This window comes from Lepidochelys kempii, chromosome 1 (genome assembly GCF_965140265.1).
Source record: "Lepidochelys kempii isolate rLepKem1 chromosome 1, rLepKem1.hap2, whole genome shotgun sequence".
NCBI lineage: Eukaryota > Metazoa > Chordata > Testudines > Cheloniidae > Lepidochelys > Lepidochelys kempii.
The window spans coordinates 345,096,561-345,123,565 of NC_133256.1; the positions used below are offsets into that span (position 1 = coordinate 345,096,561).

A 27,005-nucleotide genomic window follows, 5' to 3' on the forward strand; every position below is an offset into this window, starting at 1 on the left:
GAATCCAGACTCTTTCATGCACCACCCACATCACCACATGCAGCATCCGATCTGACCTATGCGGGAGGAGAGTTTGGTTCAGGTGTTAACCAGAGCAGCCATTTTGCCAAGGAACGTCTCCCAACTGAGTGGAGATAAAATATGACTTGAAATCACAGGGTTTAGCAAAAATTGTGAATCGTCTTCATTTTCTGGCATCTTCACCCTCTGTGCAGCAGGGGACGGGGAGAGGCAACTTGCCCATCAAGGGGGTGGACCTGCCACAGCATCAGTTGCGTGCTAACATTTGCTGTGCATTTGCGGTAGTGGTTGTTTCCTTGCGGGCAAGGAAGGGGTGGTTCTGGAGGGACCCCGGGAGAACAAGCGTCTTAAGCAATAGTCCTGAGAGTTTGTTCCATTCCCACGGCTAATGGCAAAGCATTAAACCAAAGCTCTCCCCAGATACCTGCATTGCTTTATCAGTCATGTTGCAGTGCCAAAGAGAGAGCGCTAACCCATTCCTGCTGGGTTACAGGGAGATCCAGGGGATACAGGCCTGAAAGGAGAGAGAGGCCCTCCAGGTCCCAGGGTAAGTGTGGGAGTCTGGGGGTGAGTGTTTTTGTTGGGCGTGCAGGTGGACGGACAATTGGGTCAGATCTCTCATGTGCTTTGCCCCAAAAGCTTAGGGTTTAAACAGAGCTTTTGAGCTAAGCCGCTAAAGTCCTGGCCAGACCCGGGCCTGGATCATGCTAAGATTTCTGCACTGGCATAACTTCATGCAGATGAGGAGTCAGATAGAGACCAAAGGAGCTATTTGCATGCGTAAAGTTACCGACTGCCTAGGCCTTTGCAGAGGCATGGACTTTTATGGTGGATCTTTACTTTGCCACCTGACCATGGGTTCTGCTGCTTTTAGCATTTAACATACACATTCATCTGCTACCACAATACAATTCAGAAAGAATCATCATCATCCAACCTGATGACCCCCAAATATAAATACTGGGCCACTCCGCTGGAAATTTAATAGAACTGGATCTAACCCAATTTTGGCTAACCCTAGAGAGCCATTTCCTCGGTGTCCGGCTGACTCCAAGCTGCGCAAAACTCTTCATATACACACCCCATTTCTGCTGGACAGCTGTGATCAGCTGGGAAGGGGCAGCCCACTGTGCCTAGATTCTGTCAGCACCAGGCCATTTAGTGGGAACTCTTTCAGAGCCTGAATTATAACCAGCTTGGGACCAGCAATGTGGGTGGGGGGGCCTACGCTTTGGTCCTCAGGGATAGGGGCAGTGGCAGCATTCAGAAATTACTCCTTACTGTCATATTTTAGTTGTGGAGATAATGTCCCTTTGGAACATGGGAACCATGAGGTCAAACCTACCTTTATTTTGTATTTTAAGGGACCGGATGGTCTCCCAGGGCCTGCAGGCGGGACTCTGGTATGTTACTTTCCTAGCCTTGTTTTCTACATATAATCAACATTACTTAAATGATCTTTTTATAAACCATGGTTTTAGAATACTAATAAATAAATAGAGACTATCACATTCTGTACCATATTTATCCTTGTTGAAGCACGTCAACTAATCTAGTAAGTTTCAGGTTCTACTTCTTAACCATGGCTGTTACATTCTGGTGCATCCCTTCCTGAAACATTCAGTACTGATTTCGTGCCTTTTTCTCCCCCTTGCCAAGCTGGATAACATGTCAGAAAAGGGGACAAAAGGGGAAAAGGTAACATCTTCTAATGTCATAATTCTAGATTGTGAATTCTTGGGGGGAGGGACTGTGTTTTGTGTTTGTTTGTACTGTGCTAACACAGTGGGAGGCTCTGGGGGGGCTTGCCCATGACACTTCTGTAATACAGATCATCATCATCAAGGGAACCGTGCCCCTCTCTGCGGGAGAATTGTTTGCTCAAAATGGAAAAATGAATTATTTGTACATAGAAATGTGCCACTGATTGGCACAAAAATAGATTCACGCCCACCCATGGACAGAGCATACACACCGGCACTGTGCTGTGAGGTGTGTATTGCCATGAGTTCGGGATGTTCACCTTGCTGCCACGTCGCTGGACTAGGAGTGAGTCATGCAGGTCTTCCCAAAGAGAAACTGCAGCTAAAAAGCTTCAGAGCACACCACACCGTCAGGTACTTTATTGATGCTACATATTGCCGCAGTTGAGACCCTAAAGGGGAAAGAACTCTAGGTGCCATGCTCTAGGCAGTGCTTGGAAATTGTAGAGTCAAGACGATTGGAGACAGAGTCTAATTGCTGACGTGTGTGTGTGTGTGTGTAAGGGGATGGATCTGGAACACACGTGAGTTTAGCAGCCATTTTCTGTCAAGAGGATCACACTGGAAGCTCTTTAAAGAGCAGGAGGAATGGAGTAGGTGTACGCCAGGGCAAACCCGTCATGGCCTAGTGGGTTAAGCAAAAGGCCAGGGTCCAAGTGCTCCTCAATTCTTTCCCCACCTCTGCTAATGGCTGGTCTTAATTCTCTGCACTGATATAGCTCTTTGCAAACATTCAGAAGGTAAATATGCTGAGCCTCGGGGTGGGAATACGGGGGGGCCGACTGGTGAAGGGAATTGCCCAAGTCACATCATTACCCAGGTCCCATGACTCTCAAGCCAATACTTTCTTGGAGTGGTGTAACCATCTGGGTGGTCTCTGGAGCCTCTTGGATTATTTTCTCTCCTGTGGAAATGTGTTAAGTGGTGGAGGCCACCCCAGTCCATGGGTTGCTGGTGCCCTTCATTCCACCGGAATCTGTAGAGGCAGAAACCAGATTTCAGTGTAATGAAGCCCATCAGACATGGAATTCAACCCCTCACTTCAAGCCCCTTTCCCCCTTGGAGAGAATGTTGACCAAAAGCCCATGTGGGCTCTCAGCCCCGTGTCCAGACACTGTGCTGCCCTGCTGCCAATTCAGTGGCTGCAAGTTCAAGGCTCCTGTTGCAATGTTGACTCATCTGTCCTGCACACACGCCATATTTCCTAGGATTGTTTTTTCTAATTAAAACTTCAGCTTAATATATTAAAGGGGAGGCGGCATGGTCCCAGGATGAGACTTGGAGTGAAGAGATTTGGGTTCTAATCCTGGCTCTGACCCTTAGCGAGACTCAGTTTACCCCAAGGGTGAAATGTGAAGGATGATAGTTACCATCTCCACTTCCCATTGGTCTTGGGAGGCTTAGTCAATGGGTGTTTGGGATGATCCTGAGCTACCATAATGTTGCTGTTGGAGCTCTGACTTTCAAAATATCTGACTCCTGCAAATCTAACTGGGCAGCACTAACATTGCCTTGGCAAAGGTCCTAGCATTGAATAGGTTATGTCCTGCATCCCTTGGTTCTTTCACATCTGCGCAGGGGACACGACACACTTTCATTCTCTGGGGAGGAGCATCGATACTATCAGGCTATGTCTACACTATGAGTTGGGATGTGATTTCCCAGCCTGAAACTGGTGGAGGCAACCAGGCCTCCTCTGCCATTACCCGTGCTATGGCGGCGACACTGCTGTTTACACTTGCGCTAACTCGATGAGCACTAGTGCAAATACGTGTGCACGAGCAAGGAAATCACACCCCTCGCTTGTAGTGTTGACATAGCGTGAGTGGGTTGGATGTGGGCCTCATCTACCTGTCGCTCGTAAAATCCTCTGCTCTGAATTTGTCACATGTCCTGCACTTGCTCCATGTGCCAAACTGCCACCGATGTCATTGGAACACCAATTTCACACCTGGGAGAAACTGAGGCCCAGAGCGATGGAGGTGTGGCTCTGATCTGAAAAAAGTCTTCAGTGGGGGCCTTGTGGGTGCTTGGCTCCTGGGAAAATGTGGCCAGGTTTGAAACCGTTGGTCTATGACCTGAGTGTGGTCAGACAATGAATTAGTGACGGAATTAAAAAGAGAACCGAGTGCCTTTCTAGCTACAGCGAATCACTCAGGTGTTGTTCTAGATTTATACACAACAGCAAGAAAAGTCTGCAGAGCATCAATACAGCAGGTATCAGCCTTTTGTTATATATCACGGTAATCATGCTCACGCTAATAAAACGGGAAATAATGATAGTTTGACTTGCTTATGTACCAGTACAAATTTCTTGTGCTGTTGTGTTCATTTGGGTGGAATGGCTGGACCTAAAAGTATTTACATTGCTCAGTCACTGTCCAACCTTAAACAGCACTAAGGTTCGGCATTTGGTGTACAGAGACCTTAGCCTGCTTTGGACGATGGCAAACACGCCGTTAACAATCCTGTTCACCTTTGTGAAAGATTAAGAAAAGAAGGAAAAACTGGTAAAGCATTTGCAAAGTGAAGTATTGACTGAAGCTTTCATTTTAACAACCTCCCTTGTTCCCATTGCCTTTAGGAGGAGAGAGTTTTTAGAAGGAAAAACTCCCTTTTCCTACAGTCTCTCAGGTGGCATCAGAGCTGATGATAATGGTCCTTTTGGGGAAAAGGGAGGGAGTCAGTTGAGAGAGGCTGGAGCTGCTGCTGCTGTTAAAGTCTGATCCTGTTTCATCCCAGGTGGCGGCTGGGATCCAGCTGTAGCCAGCAAAGGTGGCGATGTCATCTGGGTCCCTCTCTCTGGCTTGGCCTGGTCAGGACATCTCTCAGGATTAGGATGAAGAAGTTCCAGGGTCCCAGGAGATGGTGGGGGTGGGGGTCATGATGGTGAAGCTAGCACCAGTGGCCAATTCCCCGCCCACCCCGAGTCTCTTCTTTTAAGGACCCAAAAAGGGAGTGATGGGTGGAATAGCCCACCCCCTCTTTATTGGTTCATTAATTTCTGGTCCCACATTTACTGGTGTACCAGACATGCTCTTACCACAGCCTTTGAGTTATATCAGGCCTTTTTGTTTGGACAAATTCGTTCTGTCTCCCTTTCATCCCTTTTCCCATCAACATTTGTAGTTATACATTATTGTGACATCTGATGGACCTACTTACAGTGGAGCTCACCGTTTGGGTAATTTTGTAGGCCCAGTTATCCCAACATCACTCACGCACTGGATCACAGACTGAATTAGGCAAAGCGCAGTGTGGAACTGGCTGATCATCCAAGGGTTTCGCTGTCTGAGGTGTATGCTCCAGTGGACTGAACACCTGCAGATCGGCCCAATGTTCTGACATGAATCCAAGCTTCCTTCAAGTTGAAGGGTATTTGTGTCTGAGGCTCTGGTTCAGGCGGGGCCCAGCGAAAGGGGACTAGCTGCCAAGTTCATTGGAGGATTTCAAAGACCTTTACAAACATTAACTGGAGCCTCTCATCCCCACTGTGAGGTAGTTAAGTCATTGCCCCACTTTTACAGATCGGGGCATTGAAACTAAAGGCAGGTCGACCCTTCAAGCTGGGAGTGTGATTTCCATCTCAAGAAGACGTACCCGTGCCAGCATGCTAAAAACAGAGTGTAGCCATATGTCTCTCTGCACTAGGAATCACACCACCAGCTCGAAGTGTGGACATATTCAAAGTGACTTGCCATGGTCAGACAACAAGTCACTGGCAGAGGCAGGACTAGAACCCCAGAAACCTGACTGCCAAACCTCTGCTCTGGCCACTATTCAGTGCTCCTGTCACTGCATTTCTTTGGGCTAATGCTCTTGTTAACCAGCTGTTGTTTGTTTGTTTTGTTTTTAAAGGGAGATCCAGGTCCACCCGGCAAAGGAGTGGAGATCAAGGTAAATAAAAAAGTGGAAAATTATAATATTGATACACTGTCTCTCCATCCCTGTTTCTCTCACTGTGTCTCTCTGTCCCTGGGTCTCTGAGTCCCCCCCTCTCTCTTCCCCCAGGTGAGGGGATTCAGAGACAAAATCCTAAGAAAGCCCGTGTAGAACAAGACACTGCTGAGCTAGTCATAAATCTTACCCCATTGCTGTAGTAAAATGAAATTGTTTGGCTTTCCGGTAGGATCCAGGTTAGTGACATAAACCAGGATGGGCGCTGTGTGGGTCACTGCTGCAGCTCTATAGAGAAATCCCTTGTGAAATTTAGTATAAACTAACAGGCAGCTATGAATGTGGATCCCTGCCCTACAGCTGAGCAGAATGGGGGTCACTGGTTAGGATCTGTTGGATTCTCAGGCATAGCAAAGGCTAGAAATGTTTTATTGCCCCTGTGGCTGACAGATTCCAACCTTTACTCTGGGGTGTTGATCTCACCCTCATCAGGTGTGCGTTGGTCAACTCTCAGCTAAGCAATTGTTGCATCACTTGGGGCTACCCTTGAGAGTCAGCTGGCAGCTTACATATGTGCAGAACATCTACCTTCTAGCTAAGGCAGACAGACAAGAGTGCATCACACCTGTGCTTCCATCTCCGGGCTGAACCAGTGAACAGTCAGGTGTAAATCGAAGGCTTGGCCATGGTCCGTGAAGCCCTAACTGCTCTGAAATGGTTACTGTATCTCAGAGATCACCTTCCTCCCACTGCAGAAGTTGCAAACAATGGGATGCTTAGGTTTTCAGCCTCCCGGGATTACAGCCCTGGGTCTGATGTAGGGCGTTCCCAATAGGGCTCTGGCATTTGCTCCCAACAGGGATCCATCAGGGCACAATGCAAGGCACATGTTTATACAGCACCTAGCACAATGGGGCGGCATTTTTGGTTGGCCTTTAGGCACCACCATAATAAAAATGATTAATTATCATTAATCTCCATTAAGGTTTTCACCTAACGCTGAGTACTGGATTGTCTCTACCTGTCGGTTTCTTTCCAATGCTGCCTATTACCATAGTATCTAAGAGTGGTCTCCTGGCCCAGCTGCCCCAAGGACACGATCTCCTCTCACACAGCATTTTCACGCAGGTGATAGGGAGGAGGAGTGTATGGTTCCTTACTTTGGGAAGTGGTGTGTCCTGTTAACCACATTATGTATCCAATCATTGTGGCCTGTTAATAAGAACCCAATGGGATATTTGCTGCTGAAAGAGCCGATCGGCCCACGCATGTAAAAACTCTGCACCTACCCTAGTCCCGTGATGCAAGGTCTGATGTTATGCCTGTCCAAGCCAACTGCAAAGCTTCCATGAGAGCAGAATCCGGCCATCAGTATCTAGGGGCTTATCACTGCTCATCTGTGGAAGTTATACTTTGAGTTATTCCCTTGGTGGTAAATTGTATAGTCAATTGCTTGACCGCACTTTGGTTTGTTATGAAAAATACTCAAGAGACTAAATAACCAATATCCATCCGGTTTATTGCTAAAAGACACAAATTGTGTAGTAAAGGGAAAAGGTTCAACATGATACAAGCTTCTGGGAAGCCGTCTCGTGCAGCGTGGTTGAATTCAGCTTACACAGAAGGCTCGTTTCCAGAGTGACACATTTCAGCTAGGAGCATTTCACAAGTTCCAAACCTCTTTGCATATCACGAGAATTCAGCAGTTCATAGCAGTTTCTTAACTTGTTGTTCTGTACCTTCCTTATCCTGGAGGCTAGTTTTCCAGGTACTGGTACGGGACAGGACCTCCCCAGCTTGTACCAGGGCAGAACATTAACGTGCTTGCCTTTGACAAGTTTTCTATTTTCTATGCCAACACTGACTTCATCTTTGCAAAGTGTTGTGGGATAATTGACAGGGGTGAACAGAATTCAGTGAACATAACTTCCCAACGCATTTTCTTTTGTTCTTTCGTTCGTTCTTTCTTTCTAAATGTATATTATATCCATGCTCATCATATCTATTAATGTGGTGTATGCTACGCCCAATATATGTTCATTGGCTAACACCCTTCGTTCCTAATTCAGGATCTGGAGAGACTTTTTGAAGCATATGGGATCAAGGTATGTGAATATTTTACTTTCCTTCTGAATGTTTGGCCCACTGCTGTTAGATGTAATTGCTTCCTGAGTTGAGATTGTTACCATTAAACTTAGACAAGCCCTAACAAGCCTTCATCGCATCCCTCTGGCTTCTGTAGTGTTCTGGAGAGAGGGTCGGCTCTTCTGTTTCCAACACTGAAGTTAATGTGTAGGTGGGGTTATTTCAGTTCCTGGGGCTAGCTATCGATAACATTCAGATTCATATATGGCAGCTTTACAGTGCAAGTATTATTGGGGAAGGAGGGTCTTGTGGTTAAGGTTACAGGCCTGCAACTCATAAAATCTAGGTTCAGTTGCTGGCTCTGCTAAGAGATTCCTTGGGTGAGTCATTTCATCTCCCTGGGTCTCAATTTCCCATCTGCAAACTAGGGATAATACATCTTTTGCCTGTTTCGAGTGTAAGCTCTTCAGGGCAGAGTCTGTCTCTCACTGTGTGTACCTAGCCTAGCACAGTGGGACTCCAATCTTAATTGGGCCCCAGGTTGTAATACAAATAACAATGAACTAATGTTGAGTGATGTAGAGTCACTGGTCCAGAGAATCCAACTATCCCCTGCAGAGCAGGCTAACAGACTCTGGGTGGTCCACATGGGGTGCTGTGTATAACCTGGGATAGGACACAGTCTGGACCGCACGTGCAGGTCTCCAGCTCCAAGAGCCAGCAGACGTCTCCCTTTGCTCTCAGCCTCCAGTCCCCTCCAGCCTTGGCCATCTGGCTCAGGAAGCTCAGCTGTCCAGCTTGGCAGCTTTTCCAGAGACCTGTTTCTCCTCCAGTCTCCTGCCTGTGGCAGCTCTACCTCACCAGGTCGCTCCCAGCAGGGTCCCTCTCCCTCCTCTCCCAGGGGCTCTTCCTGCTTCTGGCCTGTCTCCCGATCACCAGGGACCGCCCCATGGCTGCTCTTCCTAGGGCGGCCATATTTCCCTATGCTGAATACGAGACACCTGGTAAAATTACTCACATTCAAGCGAGTTCAATGGCAATCAATTGTACAGATGTTCAAATTAACATCAAGGTGACTGAGCCTCTGTTAAAAAGAAATACCGCGTAGTTGGGATTCTTTTTATTTATCTTCTTATCTTTAAGGCTTTAGGGTTCACACAGGAAGGGGTGACACACACACACACTCCTGCACGCTTCTCTCACACGGGGTGTGTGTGTGACTGACTGACCCGACCCTCCCTGCCCGGCACTCTCCGCCCTCCATGCCTGGCTGGGCCCCCAGGATGGACCCACCTCTCCTGGTACCTGGCACCGCATCTTCCTGAGGCAACACATGGGGGGCATGCAAGGCCAAATGCCCCTCTCCTGTCCCCAGATTTCTGCCAGGGTTCACACCAGAATGTGGCCAGCAGCAGCCTTTCGGCATGGGATGGGAGGGAAGGGACGGGAGCTGCTTCCAGCTGCAGGGGAGGAGGAGACAGGGGAAGGGATGACCTGGCCTGTGTCTTTGCAGAGCTCATTTCTCCCCCTTCCCCACCTCTCCTATGTGGCTGGAAGCAGCTTGTCCCTTCCTGTCCGCACAGTGTCAAAAGGCAGCTGTTGTCCACCAACATAACCCAGCTGCCTCTGCTTTTCTCAGTTATCTTGGGGAGCAGCGGGGGACAGGGAAAGAGGTGGTCATTGTTTGATCATTGATTGTTGATGTGCGGCTGCAGTTGGGGCTGCTGAAGGAACTGACTGATCTTCTCCTGAGGGAAGGGTTTGAAGCGCTGATCCAGCGGCGGGCCAGCTCCGGGAAAAGCAAGCCAGCCAAGAAAAAGGAGGGATTTACACAAGCTACGGACTATGCTGTGAGTATTCATCCCCCTGAACTTCTGCAGGATCAGAGAGAAGAAGGGGAGGAGAGCTGGGAAGAGATGGAAGCACCGAGAAATGGCTAGTTCAGGGCTCCAGAGAAAGTCGTTGGCAGAGCCGGGAACAGAGCCCGTTTTCATTGACACCATGTCCAGTGGTTTCAATGTCAAGATCTTCTTTCCCTTCCCCTCCTTTTTGGTGTTATCTTTGCATGGAAGAGTAGGACTGCTGGTAGCAATGGTAGCTGGGAGCTGCAGGAGGACAGTTTATTGTCATGCAGATTATGATGATTTGTAGTAGCTAATACTGTTATGCCATTATATTATGTTGGAAGGTATTAATGCCTGCCATCAAGTGGATCTTTGATCTTGTTAAAGTGTACGGGTGAGCTAACCACCCTTCAGGCTAAATGAAAGGAACAAGTAAGCTACTTTATGGAGTGAGATAATTGGAGACAATAGAAGCTATCGCCCAAGGCAGTCAGACACATGGTGAAACCTGAGCAGGGCTAAGCCATGTGGGCTGAGGGGGTTCCCTGGGACTGGTTGCAAATCCAGGGACTAGAGGATTGCTTGGCAAGCTGTTTGTGTAGGTTAGACATAGAAAGCCAGCAGAAAATGAGAGAAGCTGTCATGGGCAAAGCCCTCACAGGGACCAGAGACAGAGATCCTGTTGGCAAAGGACTGGCTGGAAAGGCAGGATTGGAAACTGTGAGCAAGGACACTGCCTGCTGTTGTTTGTTTCCACTGTGTTCAGAGAAGCAGGACTTTCTCTACATTCTTTGTAAATAAACAGGATCACTCCAAAGAACATATCTGGCTCGCATAATCAATTTCTACCCCTAACAGAAACAACCCAGCAAGGCCCTGAATGCTGGCTGATTGCTTGGGCCAAAGGGAGAACAACGTTTTAACCTAGTCACAGGGCTTTTCGCCTTGAAGGATTCCAGAGTGCTTTGGGCAGCCACTGACTGCAAATGGCCTGGAACCAAAACACCAGACCCAAACATCCTGGAAACGTGCGGTGTTTGAAATCTGAACCCAGGTCCAGATGGCCCTTCTCTTGACAAGCGAATGCAAAGCCTGGAGGTGAAAACCCCCAGGGGTGTCTGAGATTGTTGTGCAGATTTTGGGTATGTCTACACAGCAAGTGACAGCAGGTCTCAGAGCCCCGGTCTACAGACTCCAGCTCGTAAGGCTTGCACTACCAGTGCTAAGAATAGCTACGTAGGTATTCAGGCTTGGGCTGGATCTTGGGCTCTGAAGCCTAGGGCGGGGGATGGGCTTCAGAGCTGGAGCTGCAATGTTTACACCGCTGTTTTTAGTGCTGGAGCCTGAGTCTGGGGCTTGCTGCCGCGGACTGTGTAGACGGACCCTTTGTGACCCCATCCCTACTGCACCCATGCGGCCCCAATGAAATGCAGCCACCTCTGGGGAGGGAGAGTAGCAATCAGCCGGCGCACAGCTATGGTAAGAGGGGCAAATTTGTCCAGTGGTGCTGGAGCTAATCTCTACTATCCTCGAGAGTGGCAGGTGCTCACCACACAGAGTGGACAGGCTTCATCTGCAAGATCTTCAAACAGCTGGTCTCATAGAACTCAATTAAATCTACCTGGAAAGGATCAAGGTCTCCTTGGACCCACTGGGAGTCCATGCTCAGATCGCTCAACTGGGTCTAACTACTTTTTTTGGCATTTACAGGCTTCGCTGAAGTATGATTTTTCTAGCAACCCTCTTACCAGTATAGAAGTGACTGAAGAAGACCTGAGTATGGATGTCGGGCCTCAGCTTACAGTTCCAGAAGCTGTAGGACATCCTACTAAGGTAACAATAAGTTGAGGCAGTCTGGTAGGATTCATTCTTTACATTTGGGGTTAATGGGTAGCTCCTAGGTTACTTAGCCATTACTAGGCTGTCTTCTCTAGGCTATATTCATGTTCTTGCACCAAGCCCATCACCATGGTAATCCGAACAGCTTCCAAAAGATAAAGTCAGCGGTTAGCATCTGTTTCTCCATTTGAATAATATTTTCAAAAGAGCCCGGCTTTTTTCCCTCTGAAGTCAATGGTACAAATCTACTTGACTTCACTGTAGCACTGGTAAATATCACCCTTTGGTGTTGCCATTTCCCAATTTCCTGCATCCCTAGTGGGGCTTTTCTAATTTTCTGTGGATGAAAGGCCAGCGGCAACTCGCTATCCGCGTACCTCCCCGCACCCGTGAACAGCTCAGTGGCAGGAAGTGATGCTTCTAACTGTTGCTATTTGAAACCCAGATACCAGTGGCTTTATCGAGGAGGATTTTCACAGGAATGCAATATCTAAGGAACACTCCTCCTGGTGCATGATGTGCTTGCTTTTAGACAATGGTGGGCCCCAAACCAAAATGGAGTCACATGAGCTAACTTTTCCTTAACAATCTTCATTTGGTGTTGGTTGTTTCATAAAATCACTGGCAGAAGGGTGGTCCATTGGTTACAGTGCTAGCTGGAGACTTAGGTTCAATTCCTGCTCTGCTACAGACTTCTGGTATGGCCTTTGCCAAGTCACTTTGGACCAGATTTTTAAAAGTATTTAGGCATTGCTGTGCTCAGTGTCTAACTAATTTAGAAACCTAAATCTCATTGAAAGTCAATGGGACTTAGGCTTCTAAGTCAGTTAGGCATTGCAGTGTTGGGCAAAGCAACATCTAAATACGTTTAAAAATCTGGGCCTTACCCTCCCTTTGTTTCAGTTCCTCATCTGTAAATCGGGGATAATAGCATTTCCCAGCACTGCTGGGGTAAGATAAATGCATGAAAGATTGTGAGGTACTCAGATATCACGTTGGTATCAGAGCTCGATAGCATTAAAGTGATCACAGCATGGGATTATTAGCACTTCTGTAGCACACCAACATCAAAGCGCTTCACAAGGTGGATGAGTAGCATTATCCCCATCTCACTGAACAGGGAAACGTCTGTTCAGAAAACTGAAGTGACTCACACAATATCACACAACAGAACTAAGGTGGGAATAGAATCCCGGTCTCCCGAGGCCTAGTTCCAGGCCCGTGGACCCATGTGAATGCAGCTCTTTGTAAGACGTCGGTTATCAGGAAGCCTCTCGTCATGTTAGATGTGGACGAAGAGTGGTGAGTTCCGCTCACACTCAGATATTTATTACCGCTGTGCCTCTTCAGCCCCCTTTCCCTGTTTTGTTAGGATGTAACAGGCCAGAAGAAACCTCTGGTTGATGGGACAACAGCCATCAGTCTTGGTGACTACACCGAAGTGGAAGTAATGGTAAACCAGACGCGCTCATGTCAGAGACAGCAGGAGGCTAAGAAACGGAAAGGCAGCCCTAGACCTCTGAATGCAACCCGGCTACAAACTAGCCAAGAAGAGCCCACTACAGGGCAACAACATACTGCTGAAAATACTTCTCTTGAGTGCCAGGAGGTGGATGGGTCAGTAATAAGGGAGAATGAAGAGGTAACATTTAAAATCCCCTTGCCTGCTTAGCATATATTATATTTGGTTTATATTCCCAAGCTAGACCTGTTTGCTGTTGAGCGTCTCACACACCAGGTCAGACCCAACAAAGGTGTTTCTGTGGAATTTATAAACAGAGACGTTCCCTGCCTCCAGTATCTTCCAATTAACCCCAAATGAGACCAAAATGTCCCCACAGGCTCTCAGAATATTGCTTCTGATGCTCATTGAGGTGCCCACCTCAAAAAGCCCCATTGTAAAGCAAAAGGATTGGTCAAGCAACCAAAGGAAATGGGCTGACTTGTCCATACCTTTCTGAAGACACCAACCACACAGCTTGCTTCCTTCTAAGGGCCTCATGTGTGGAGAGGGTGACATTTATATAATTTTCTTATTTCCCAGAATGCCATGCCCCAAGCCAGGACTAAAACATGGCAGCCAAGAGGGACTACATTTGCTAGCCGTCCTGCCGTCTTGGATCTCAGAGTATCCCTGACCCTGACTACTCCCTTTCTCTGTCTGCCAGGGGAGTTCCAGACCACCCTACTTATGAGACTCCCAGCCCTGGGATCAGCTGCATGAGCCTTGTCATAAACTTCAGACTGTTTCCCCACAATTAATTCCTTCCCCTCAGCGCCTTTGCCTCAAGACCCAGGGGAATTTTTAAGTGGCAAACATGGGACAATGTAATGCTGGCTCAAGAGCACTCCCTTGGAAGTCTCAAAGGGCCTACTTAGTCCATTGCACCCAGTGAGGACTGTGTAGCCTACAGGAGAGCCGTCACCCACCACCACAGAGAGATTCCGGTCATGGTCTGTGCTGGGATTTTTAAAATTAAATTAGATTTGCAGAGGTGCAGCCCTAGACACGGACATTCTCCTTTTATCTTCAGCACAAGCAAACATGCCCTGCTCCAAATATTGTCCCAATCCTGGCCAAGAGGGATCGGCCCTGAGTGGTCTAGCGCTGAGAGGGCAGTTCAGTCTCTGCCCACTCCTCTCTTGGCCTCCATTGAGAGTGGGTGCTAGCTGCCATGTGGATACAGGACTGGTTTTGAGATTAACAGAAACCCTGCCTGGCTGATGGAGCCCGCAGATCAGATGGTGAACTGCCGAGTTTATAGGGTCCCAAGAAATCTCTTTGGTTTTTGTGCTTAAATTCAGCCCTTTGCAGACATCTGTTTGCTGGGAATTGAGCTTACCTTGTGTGACCGGGGTCCCAGTGGGGGCCAGCTGAGGTTACTCAATTAGGGTGAACTGCAAAGAATGGGGCAGACAGACCCCAAAGCTGGTGGATATTCCAGTACTTAGATTTACCAAGCCAGCATAAAACAGCTTCTTTATTACCTTACTGGTTGCCCAAAACCCAACAACACAGTTCCCTTAAAGCAACCCAGCCTCAGGCCTCCATCCAGGTACTTAAGTCAAATATGATGAAGATTTCTGAAAGCCATATTTCATCATATTAAGAAAAGGTTCTACCAATCCCACAGGATCGGACACGTTACCTCCCAGGTTAATGAATATTCCAGATCTTACCCAAAGACACGCTACAGCCAATTCTTATTAACTAAACTAAAATTTATTAAAAAAGAAAAGAGAGAGCGAGTATGGTTAAAAGGTCAATATACAGACAGACATAAGTTCAGTTCTTAAGATTCAGATTCATAGCAGAGATGGTGAGCTTTGTAGTTGCAAAAAGTTCTTTCAGAAATAGTTCATAGGTTATAGTCCAATGTCCAATATCATTGCAGGATGTTCCAGCTTAGGACTGGAATCTCAGTCCTTATGGCTTAAGGACTCCCAGCCTGTATGAAGCCTCAAGTAGATCTGAGATGAACAGGATCAGGACCCAAGGGTCTTTTTATACAGTGTCCTAGCATCCACTTGACCACGCAGTCCTGGGTAAACAATAGGCTTTTGTTGTAACCTTTTGCTTTCTAAACACCACCAGTAATTAGTTACCCAAATTAACAGAGGGCAATTTATCCATTAGGCAGTCTATCACAAACTTCAAAGAGACATATAGACAATGACATTACTTCACCCAAGATCCATCTAAATGTTAATATTCCCATTTGAACTCTGAATTAATAGGTATAGTGACAGGAATTATCTGTTTACATGGCTAGCTTCTAAGATACACACAATTAGTGTCAAGTATCAGAGGAATGGCTGTGTTAGTCTGTATCCACAAAAACAACGAGGAGTCCGGTGGCACCTTAAAGACTAACAAATTTATTTGGGCAAAAGCTTTCCTGGGTAAAAACTCACTTCAGATGCATGGAGTGAAAATTACAGATATAAGCATAAATATATCGGCACATGAAGAGAAGGGAGTTACCTTACAAGTGGAGAACCAGTGATGACACTTCTAACAATCAGTAGCGCAGCTGGGGGGGAGCGGGGCAGCGACCGCTCCCCCACCGAGCAGAACTGGTGCCTGTTTAATTCTTTGGCGCCTTTTACATTTTTACTCACCCGGCGGCGCTCCGGGTCTTCAGCAGCACTTCGGCGTCGGGCCTTCACTCGCTCCAGTCTTCGGTGGCATTGCGGTGGCCGGGGGGGGGCCTTCAGTGCTGAAGACCGGAGCGAGTGAAGGACCCGACGCCGAAGTGCTGCTGAAGACCCAGAGCGCCGCTGGGTGAGTACCAGGGGGTGGCGCCTCTTTTTATCTCCGCTCCCCCTGTTTTTTCCACCTGGCTACGCCACTCCTAACAATACAGGTTTGCATTTCAAAGTTCTAGCCTATCTACCATGGATGGCCCCCGTTACCATTCACATACCTTTCTAACACGACTTTAAAGGTGGACTTTGGGTCATTCTGCCTGCAATAGGGTAGTGGCTCGGCCCTCACCTGGAGTGTGAATAGCACAAGTTTAAGTCCCTGATCTTCTTGCCTCCCCCACATCCCACCTGAATGCCCTAACCTGATGGCAATTCTGGTCTTTTGCTGCATCTCTGTGGCCAGAAAGTCCATCCTGCACCTGCAAAACCTTCCCCATGACATTTTTGTCAAAAACGATATCGTTCCCTGAGAAGTTTTGGTTTCAACGAATCGGCATTTTCTGACCAAAAAACATTTCTTCAAAAAATTCCCACCGAGCTTTAGCCATAACTAGCCTCCTGAGCTACTCAGACTGCCCACGGTCTGCTTTTAAATAATACTCTTGTTGACAGCAGTGTGTCCTGATTTACGACAGAGCGCTCAGGAGTCGGTCACCTTGGCTGTGCATCATTGTACGTATAGTGTTTAATTGATCGTCATATTGCTACTGAATATCTGCTAAAGGGAAAGTGTATGTGTGAGAGAGTAATAAGAGTTCTACCTCATGTCCTCTATGTGACATGGGAGAGACGTGGTGCCTTAAAGAGAAATAACCTGCCTTCTTCAGGCTCGGCAGAGCCCAGCTGGTCTTGCTCTGGGGTCGGAGCCTCCCGCACTGGGAAACATTTCTGCGGAGACGCCAGAGCCCTTGAAGAAGAGGAGGAAGGAGAAAGACGTGAGCAGAGTAAGCGCTTTGTGTGGAGATGTATAACAATGCCCATTCGCTGACTTTCAATTAATCTCTTCCCACACATGACCCTAAAATTGACACTAAGGGAAGCTGCACCCCAGGGGCTAGCGTTGATTGTTGGGGATCTACAAGAAAGTTTTGCTTAGGCTGGACATTAAGAAAAGCTTCCGAACTGTCAGGGCAGCTAAGCACTGGGACAAATTATCTAGGGAGGTTGTGGAATCTCCGATAATGGAGGTTTTTAAGACAAACACGTCAGGGATGGTCTAGATACTTCAACCTGCCTCAGCGCAGGGGACTGGACTAGAATCATAGAATCATAGGACTGGAAGGGACCTTGAGGGGTCATCTAGTCCAGTCCTCTGCACTCCTGGCGGGACTTAGTATTATCTAGACCATCCTTGACGGGTTTGTCTAACCTGCTCTTAAAAATGTCCCGTGATGGGGATTCCACAACCTCCCTAGGCAATTTATTCTAGTGCTTAACCACCCTGACAGTTAGGAATTTTTTCCTAATGTCCAACCTAAACCTCCCTTGCTGCAATTTAAGCCCAATGCTTCTTGTCCTATCCTCAGAGGTTAAGAAGAACAATTCTTCTCCCTCCTCCTTGTAACAATCTTTTATGTACTTGAAAACTTATCATGTCCCCTCTCAGTCTTCTCTTCTCCAGACTAAACAAACCCAATTTTTTCAATCTTCCCTCAGAGGTCATGTTTTCTAGACCTTTAATCATTTTTGTCGCTCTTCTCTGGGCTTTCTCCAATTTGTCCCCATCTTGCCTGGAATGTGATGCCCAGAATTGGACCCAATATTCCAGAAGACCTCTTGAGGTCCCTTCCAGTCCCATATGTCGATGATTTCTAAGATCCTGAGCCTGTCATATGCACTGGAAGTCACACTAAGGAGCTTTGCCTGGCTGAAGAAATCCCCTTGGCCCCGAGTCAAACACATGCCTTCTTTCCCATGAGTGAGGCCGTTGGCTGCTGGACAAATCTCCTCCCCGTAACACCCGGCTGGCAGCTGCAGCTCCGGTGTCTCCAGTTATCACAGCTGTGCCGCAGTCGTGTGGGCGGAGGCAGCCTCTCCCCTCGGGAGGCCCATGCCAGTCAGCCCTGCCTCCGTCAAAGGTGACACCTCAGCCTCCACCACAGACTCTGCCTCCAGTGAGGCTCCTAGATCTCTGGCATTTTGTGCTCCCGGTGAGATGCCCCACAGGCTGCATTGCCTTTAGCTTCTGAGAGGGGGGGGCCCCCTGGAGAGTGCACCGGGACTAATGTCCTCTCCAGGTGATAAGGTCGCAAATCATGATACCAAGGTCCCCCCGTTCCTGAAGAAACAGTCCCCGTTTCCTGGGCTAAAGGACTGTTTTGTCCACTGCTGCCATTCCCTTGTCTAACAGCAGCTGAGAATCTAACCAGCCCCCTGTAAGAAATGCAAACCCTGGTGTCAAATGATGGACACGCTCTCCATCAAAGGGGCAGATAGATTCTTCCCCATAACTTTTGGTCACTTTCCCTAACCTACCCGTGTGAGGTCTGCCTTGTTCGAATTGAGCCTCTGACGCTGACTCCCGTGCATGCCCCAATCTAGACCAAACGCTGGGCGTGTTGCTCAACCGCCCGGGAAGTAATGGAGGCAGATTGTCAAAAGAGCTCAGTGTCCCGTGTCCTGAACCTTCTTAAAGTCCATCCATAAGTGCTGCAACGGGAGCTGCTGGATCCTGAGCACTTTTGAAAGCCTGAGGTTTATGTAGGAGCCCAGATGGGAGCTGAGTTCTGCCCCACACGGTGGAAATGGAGCCCCTTAAAATCTGCCCCTGAGCGCTTTTCGAAAACCTTGGCCCTAGAGCTGGCCTCCATAGATGAGCTGTGGCGCCATCTTAGAATGGCTATGGCGGAGTTCAGGGCCAGATGATGAAACTGGTGTAGCTCCATTGGCTTCAATGGAGCTACGCTGATTTACACCAGCTGAGGATCTGGCCGTGTCTCTGACTGTCTTGGAGCTGCACAGCTCCGTCCTGTAGTTAAATTGGCAGCGCCATGTCCTGACTGATTGGAGGTCTAACCTGGAAATAATGCCTTTGTTTGAGCTGAGTGGCACTGCGCCTTTAAGAAAAGGCAATAACAATACTTAGGACCTCTACCGTGCTTTTCATCTTCAAAGCACTTGGCATGTATTGAAAAGCCACCCCTGATAGGGAAGCTGTATCCCTGTTTTACAGAAGATGAGGAACCGAGGCACAGGGAGGGTACGGAATTTGCCGAAGGTCACAGTAGAAGTCAATGTCAGAGCCTGGCTTAGGAACTCCTGAGGTCCTAGCTCCGCATTTTCTCAGCTTCAATCCATTGGACCAGGCTGCCTCTGACTTGCTGCCTTCATTCTCTGCCGTGCTCAGCCAGGCTCCATCCAGAGTCAGAATATCACTTCCCAGGAAATGGGTCCAGGGAGCTTCTGGCACCCCTGAAGAAAAGGCCCTAGGGAGCGAAGGAAGGAGAAAGGAACCAACAGAGTAAGCCCTCTGCACAGGCAGGGGGTTGGCACCCTATGCCGTGTCTGGAAAGCCGTGAGTCTCCCTTCTCCCACCTGAGCCTGGTTCTGGGGGCCCTCGGGCAGGGACTTCAGGGTAGGAGCAGGAGATTTGAGGCATTCACCCCTTCTTTGTTGGCATTTCACACCTTTGTATTTCTCTGCCCTTCTGCACATGCCTAAACTCCATCCCCTTCTCGGAGCCTGAAACAAGCCACTTTGGTGTGTGCGTAGCCCAATGCCTGCAAGCCACCTGACGATAATAAACCAGCATGTGCAGTCTTGTGCCCCGAGTGACCCTACACTGACAAACAGCTCAGCAGCTCTCCAGCAGTAGAACATGAGAACCAGTGGTCCCTCTAGCCCAGCATCCTGGCGTCCAAGAGTGGCCGAGGCCCTATGCCCCTGTGGGCTAGTGATGGGGCTAAGAGAAGCACAGTAAGGAAATCCACTGTCATTTTCAAGCATCCAGGTGTTTATTAGCGAGAGAAATATTGTTTTAGAAAATACTGGGAGATACGCTGGCCGGGCCCTTTGAACTGAGCTGAAAACCAGTGGTGTATCCTTACAAATGCCGCTGCAATGGGCCGTGGGTTCTGCGTAGTTCCCGGCAATGATACACATCAGGAAGAAATCCAACCCTGATTAGAACAGACCCGTTGAAGACCTGCTGCCACTCCCCTCGCTTCGTGGTCAGTCTAGATGACCTCCTGAGGTCCCTTCCAACCCTGATATTCTGTGATTCTGCATAAAGCCCTGCTCTGTCCTGAGATTTCAGAAGGAATTCAGATGCAAATCAGTATAACTGTGAGCTAGCGGTCAGGGACCACTAGAGGGCACCCAACACACACAGGCCTGGAACATATGTATTGTAGCTCTGGGAAAAGGTTCTCCAAATGATGGGAACGGGCAGGTTTTAAGAAATTACTAACTTGGAAAAGCCTCCAGTTCCAGATCTCTCCTGCCGGCATATTTGTCTCTATTTCACTTCCCTGATTTTCCTTCTCCCTTCTCCAAGGGATATTTGAATGAAAACAAAATTCTTGTAGCTCAGGAGCACAGTCCATGAGCCAGATGTTCCTACACTTCTAGGAGGGTTGGCCTGAGAGTTCAATCTGGCAAAGATCCAGCGTATTTTAGGAGCTTCTTGGTGCCTCTCCCTGGAGAGGAAAGTCTTGTGGTTAAAGGGCTACAGCAGGAACCAGTAGATCTAGGTCTATTCTGTGCTCTGTTACTGATGTCTTCCTGTGACCTTGGCACAGTTTTCACAAGTTGCTCCTATTTTGGGGTGCTTCAGTGGTAGGGTGCCCAACTGGAGAATTATCAGCGGTGCTGGGCACCCTTAGCTCCCATTCATTTCAATTGGCATTTTGGGTAGAAATCAGTCCCCAGGGGTCTCAGGTTTGGCACCCCAAAATTGAGGCTCCCCAAATCCTTGGTTACTTCTGAAAATGTAGACTTCAGTCCTGCAAGTTGTTCCATGTCAGCAGACCCATGGGGCTGCATGCGGAGGCCACCCACACGGAATAATTCATGGGCTCAAAGCCTTAGGCTGTAACCTTTCTGTGCCTCAATGTCCCCGTCTATAAAATGGGGGTGATAATACCTATTCATCTCCTTCACAGCGGGATTGTGAGGCTAAATGTATCGATATGTTTAGATACTGCACTGACGCGTGCCATGGCAGTGACTCTGAAAAGAATATAGGGGTGATAGAGAACAAGCCACTGATCCATGTGCGATGCTGTGGCTAAAAGGAGCTGCTATGAGCCATGGCTGTGTAAACAGGGAAGTAGCGAGTAGGGAAGTGATTTTTACCTCTGGGTAGGGCCGTGGTGAGACTAACACTGGAACGCTGCATCCAGTTCTAGGGTCCACAGTTTTAAAAGGCTATTAAAAATTACAGCGGGTGCAGAAAAGAGCCACAAAAATGATTTGAAGTCTGGAGAAAATGCTCTATGGTGAGCAGCTTAGAGTTCAGTCTGGTTAGCTTGTCAAAAAGGAGACTGAGAGGTGACTTGGTTACACTATTGTGTAAGGACTTTTGTGGGGAGAAAATCGCAGGCACTAAAAGGCTCTTTTCTCGAGCAGAGAAAGACAGAGCAAGGGCCAATGGCTGGAAGCTGCACCCAGACAAACCGGCCTAACTGGTGTCTACATTTGGCACAAAGGGATTAGCCACTCAAACAAATCGGGAAGGGGGAAAGCAGATTCAGGGGTGGTGGAAGCTTCCTAAAAGTGTATGGGGGGGCACCAACACCAATCTGCGGCCCCACCTGTGCTACCCCTCCCCCTGAGGCCCCCCTCCAACAATGCCCCTTCTCCCTGATGCCCTGCTCCCATGATGCTTCTTCCCCCAAGACCCCACCCCTCACTCGCTCATCTCCTACCTCCCCCCGCCCCCGTTGCTTGCCCTTATGGCCGCTAAAAAGTGGCAGGGCCGTGACTCCCTCCCTCCCCCCTGTACTAGCACCCCTGGGTGGATTCGTCATCTCTTGTTGCCTTCAGCTCAAAATCGGCCGCCCTTCTGGACGCTGGGCTTCAGCCAAACACAAGATATTCGTTAGTCAAACACAGGTTATTGGCGGGCATGCCAAACCTGCGGAAAAAATGCAGAAATTGGGCTTATTTTTGGCTTAATTGGCTTATGAGTTGCTTGTTGGCTAGTTTTTGGCTTGTAGCTTGATGCCTGATTGGCTTGCTGCTTGTTGCTTGTTGTAGCTTCTTGCTTCTTTTTTTTTGATCGGCTCCTGGAAAGCAGGGGCAAGGGGCAACCAGGGGCAACGCGGGGAGAGAGTCAGGGGTGCACTGCGGGCCCACCACAGTCCCAAACTGCAAGCCGGGGGGATCTAGTCACATGGAGTGTTGGGGTTCTTAGGGATTGGCTTGTTCTGGCCTTGTTTTGAAATGGGATTAGCTTGATTTTTGGCTTATTGTGAAAGTCGGGGTGCTTATTTACCATGTTAAAGTTGGCACCTGCGGTTACTGGACTCAGCTGGGTGAAATGTTGTGCCAGAGGCCAGGCGAGATGATCTAATGGTCCCTTCTGGCCTTCTGTGAATCCGTAGAAAAGCCTATACATTAAATCAGGATTCCTGGGTTGTAATCTTGTGTTCAGTTCCTATGGCAATAGTTATGGGCCCATCCCTGCCAACACTCACTCTGGAGTGTGATCTCACTGAAACCAAACCCAGAAAATTCTGCCTTCAGGTGAGGAACAGTGCAGGGAGCAGAGAAACAGCTAGACCAAAAATACCCTACTTTCATGCAAATGACCCTTGCATCATGGAGGCAGTGTTGTTTCTACAGATGGAACATTTCCGAGGAGCTCTCAGTAGGTCGACAATAGGCACTTCCATTCTGACAGCCAAACTAAACCCTCTGAAATGCCAAAGCTCATTCTAATCTCAGCTTCAGAGCAGTCTCCTGCTGTTGATTTAGATGTAAAACTCCCCTTGACTTCATTGCAAGTTCTGTGTGTGCAATGGTGGCAAGATACCAGCTTCCCGCTCCTCTTTACTTGCAGCGTGGCTCCGGTGTCTTTGGTTAAATAACTACATACCCACCAGGGGGAAATACAGCTAGAGATAAATATAGCCGGTTGTTCTCCCCATTAGCAGCAGCTCTAATCAGGAAGCATAACCATTAAAAGGTTCATGGGGCCCTTGACAGGTGTTGAATCGATAATAACCCTAGCAGTTGGCTCCAGAGGTCCAATTTCTTGGTGGTAGAAGAGTTTATTAAAAGTGGGCTGTGGAATCAAATGAACTTGGTCGGAGAGAAAAGCAAAGCCAACCCAAGTAGTTGTGTCATACATAAGAACGGTCGTACTGGGTCAGACCAAAGGTCCATCTAGCCCCGTATCCGGTCTTCCGACAGTGGCTAATGCCAGGTGCCCCAGAGGGAAAAAACAGAACAGGTAATCATCAAGTGAGCCATCCCCTGTCGCCCATTCCCAGCTTCTGGCAAACAGAGGCTAGGGACACCATCCCTGCCCATCCTGGCTAATAGCCATTGATGGACCTATCCTCTGTGAACTTATCTAGTTCTTTTTTGAACCCTGTTCTAGTCTTGGCCTTCACAACATCCTCTGGCGAGGAGTTCCACAGGTTGACTGTGCGTTGTGTGAAGAAATACTTCCTTTTGCTTGTTTTAAACCTGCTGTCCAGGATGGGTAGTAGAAGTTACTTTCCTCCATTTGAGTAATAACAGAAAGAGTACTGCCTGAGGCCTCCTGTCCAACCATCTTGGCCACTGCAAAGAATCCTATAGTGCCAACCCCCAGAGAGTACCCAGCCTGAATTGTGCTGTTTTCCTCTGCAGCCTGATCATTCCAGGGGAAACGATGGTTCTTCTGAAGGAGCTGATACAGTCCTCTCAGACATAAAGGTAACAGGCCGCATCTGCTCATCCTTGCTTAGCTCCTTCCACATCCCCCGCTCCACAGGAGGTAACAAGTTTCAGTTCTTGGTGAGCTCGGCCTTGCTCCTGGAAATTGCTCCACGCAGGTCATTGAAGTCAACATGGGCACGATGGCAAAGATGCACAGAGCAGCTTGCAGGCCTGGAGCCCTTGAGATGAAAGATTCCTGCTGTAGTCCCCATAGCTATTATTCTGATTCTTTATTTGTAGCATGTAGGAGCCCCAGTCATGGACCAAGACCCCACTGTGCTAGGTTCTGTAAACATGGGCAAATCACTTCACTGCTCTGGGCCTCAGTTTTCCCATCTGTAAAATGGGGATAAAGATACCTCTTTTATAAAGCACATTGAGATCTACTGATGAGAAGGGCTAAATAAGAGCTGGGTATTCATATACAATTATTAATATATTAAACAGACAGTCCCCACCCTGAAGTTTACAATCTAACCTAATCTATCAAGTCCCTTATCTTTTAAATTATGTCATTGTAGCAAGCACAATTAGTATCCATTGTAGTTAAACTGTATAGCTTCTGAGTGGTAGCCGTGTTAGTCTATATCATCAAAAACAATGAGGAGTCCTTGTGGCACCTTAGAGACTAACAAATGTATTTGGGCAAAAGCTTTTGTGGGTTAGAACCCACTTCATCGGATGCATGGAGTGCAAATACAGGAGCAGGTATAAATACATGAAAGGATGGGGGGTTGCTTTACCAAGTGTGAGGTCAGTCTAACGAGTTAATTAACAGCAGGATACCAAGGGAGGAAAAATAACTTTTGAAGTGGTAACAGAGTGGAACCATTTCAGACAGTTGACAAGAAGGTGTGAGTAACAGTAGGGAGAAATTAGTATTGGGGAAATTAAGTTTAGGTTTTGTAATGACCCAACCACTCCCAGTCTGTACTCAGGCCTAATCTGATGGTATCCAGTTTGCAAATTAATTCCAGTTCTGCAGCTTCATGTTGGACTCTGTTTTTGAAGTTTTTTTGTTGAAGAATTGCCTCTTTGAGGTCTGTTATTGAGTGACCAGAGAGATTGAAGTGTTCTCCTACTGGTTTTTGAATGTTATGATTCCTGATGTCAGATTTGTGTCCATTTATTCTTTTGCGTAGAGATTGTCTGGTTTGGCCAATGTACATGGCAGAGGGGCGTTGCTGGCACATGATGGCATATATCACATTGGTAGATGTGCAGGTGAACGAGCCCCGATGGTGTGGCTGATGTGGTTAGGTCCTATAACTTAAAAAACTTCAACTTTGATGAAGTGGGTTCTAGCCCACGAAAACTTATGCCCAAATAAATTTGTTAGTCTCTAAGGTGCCACAAGGACTCCTCGTTGTATAGCTTCTGTTTATCACCCTCTTTTCACATCCTTGTAACTTTCCAAAATTTTCATTTTTGGGGCTGAAACTTTCCTCTCTTGGTAAAACCTTCCAGGTAGGAAAGTGGGTATTTTTTCCCCTAGAGCTTTTCAGCAAATTCCTTTGGGTTATCTGGAGTTTGACAAAGTGATGGGGGTTGGGAGAAGGAACCAAACCACTGCTTTAAAAAACATTCTTGCAGATATCATAAAATCCACCATCCTAAAGGGCTTGCTAATTACCGTTCAGTGTGGTGCTCCGGAAATGTCTGGGCCGAAGCTAGGGGATGAGCCTGCTACAGCTTTGGCTTATAGAGCTGGCTCTTTTAGCAGTACAGGTTCATGGTTTAGGATCCAGAGGTCACAGGTTCTGTACCTGCTGCTGAAGACCTACCTGGGGTCCAGGCAAGTGGTATGTCTGTTGCATGACTAGAAATGGGTAAGACCAATGGGGCTCATTGATGTGGGAAATTGCCACAATTGAGCTGCAGTGGTGGAGATGGACATGCAATTCTCTTACCACATAGCTTCTTCTTTCATAAACCCCTCTTATGATGGAACGACTGGTGCCAGGAAAACACTGCGAAACTCAAGCCACACAGGAAGTGTCCAATCCCTTTGGGTCTGGTGCTTGTTCACATGGACAACGTTCAAGTTTGTCTTGCACCAACAGGCTGGTCAGTCAGTTATTAGGTGCACGAGGACCCGTGACCATAATCTCTACCATTCACCAGTGGTTCCCCAGTCTCATCTTTCCCATTTCCAAGAACTCCCCCACTTCAACTTTCTGTGCTGTCCATCCGCAAGTGGCTCTGCCTTTTTGTCCCCTTCTGAGATGTGCAAGGATCATGAGCTGGTAATAAACCCAGAGGTACAAAAGAACCATAAAATATCAGGCTTGGAAGGGACCTAAGGAGGTCATTTAGTCTAACCCCCTGCTCAAAGCAGGACCAATCCCCAATTTTTGCCCCAGATCCCTAAATGGCCCCCTCAGGGACTGAACTCACAACCCTAAGTTTAGCAGGCCAATGCTCAAACCACTGAGCTATCCCTCCCCCCCCAGGTTAACTAATTAAATTAAAGCAAGAACTAGTGGGAAGCTGGGAGAAATACTATTATTTTGCTTTTTACTTCACTTCATTTTATTTTGGGGGGATGCGAAGAGCTAATGCATTGATTTGATCAGTTTGGTTCTCAGTGAATTATTCAGTTATTATTATTGTAACCCTTCTGCCCGTCAGAGTTGGCAGCAACAAGGGCCGGGTTCAATATCTAGGGGTTCCATTCCAATAACACAATGCAAACCGGCTCGAGCCCCCACCCAGTGACCTGGGACAAATATATACCACCCCCGCTGGGCGCCTCCAAGAGGCAATACTTCCCCTCTCGCAAGCACATAGTCTGAGTGTAGCAAAAGTCTTTTAATAACAGAGAGAAACAATGTGGCATTATGTTGGGGAAACACCACCAACAGGATTCATAACACAACCCACGAGCAAAAAAAAACCCACCCCAGGCAAATTGGGGCATGCCCTTTTCCCTTTGGTTCTTGAGTCCAGCAACCCCAAATCACCCAAAGTCCCAAAAGTCCAATGCCCCAAAAGTCTCTGTCCCTGGTCAGGGCAGCCCCAGAGTTCGAAAGTTTATCTGCGGAGCTTTACCTCCCAACCTGGGTGGAAATGGGACGGCGGTAAGAGGCACCTTACGTGATCTGAAGCTAGCTGCCCCATAGCGGCGCTCCACTCTGCCAGCCGCCCCACAAACTCCTTCGCTCAGCTGCGCTCCGCTCCGCCAGCCGCCCCACGAACTCCTTCGCTCAGCTGCGCTCCGCTCCGCTCCGCCAGCCGCCCCACGAACTCCTTCACTCAGCTCCACGGCCCACAAGCAGCTCCTGCCATCCACACACTGCGCCGCGTCGAACTGCTTCACCAGCCATCCCGCAAACTGCTCCACAATATATCTTCAGGCTCCCCCACTACTTAACACAACACTCAGTGATTTCAGCTCTTAGGTGAATTCAGCTTATAATAGGGGAGCCCCAGTGCTGGTGCACTGTCAGCCCAAAGTGAGCTCAGCAGCCTATAACTA

The 27,005-nt window shown here is 48.1% G+C and overlaps 2 protein-coding genes across 2 annotated transcripts in view; both read left to right on the top strand.

Annotated features, from left to right (window-relative positions):
• Window positions 1-13,644, top strand: part of LOC140910962 (uncharacterized) — a 31,725-nt gene extending 18,081 nt beyond the window's left edge. Inside the window, exons 13-21 of the mRNA XM_073343201.1 lie at window positions 515-568; window positions 1,386-1,424; window positions 1,681-1,719; window positions 5,643-5,681; window positions 7,751-7,786; window positions 9,482-9,616; window positions 11,321-11,443; window positions 12,822-13,091; window positions 13,618-13,644. Coding sequence (XP_073199302.1) covers window positions 515-568; window positions 1,386-1,424; window positions 1,681-1,719; window positions 5,643-5,681; window positions 7,751-7,786; window positions 9,482-9,616; window positions 11,321-11,443; window positions 12,822-13,091; window positions 13,618-13,644 — 762 coding nt within the window. The remainder of the gene's footprint in view (window positions 1-514; window positions 569-1,385; window positions 1,425-1,680; window positions 1,720-5,642; window positions 5,682-7,750; window positions 7,787-9,481; window positions 9,617-11,320; window positions 11,444-12,821; window positions 13,092-13,617) is intronic.
• A 2,898-nt stretch (window positions 13,645-16,542) lies between these two features.
• Window positions 16,543-27,005, top strand: part of LOC140911047 (uncharacterized) — an 85,785-nt gene continuing 75,322 nt past the window's right edge. The window contains exon 1 of the mRNA XM_073343301.1: window positions 16,543-16,602. The gene's annotated coding sequence lies outside the window, so the exon portion shown is untranslated. The remainder of the gene's footprint in view (window positions 16,603-27,005) is intronic.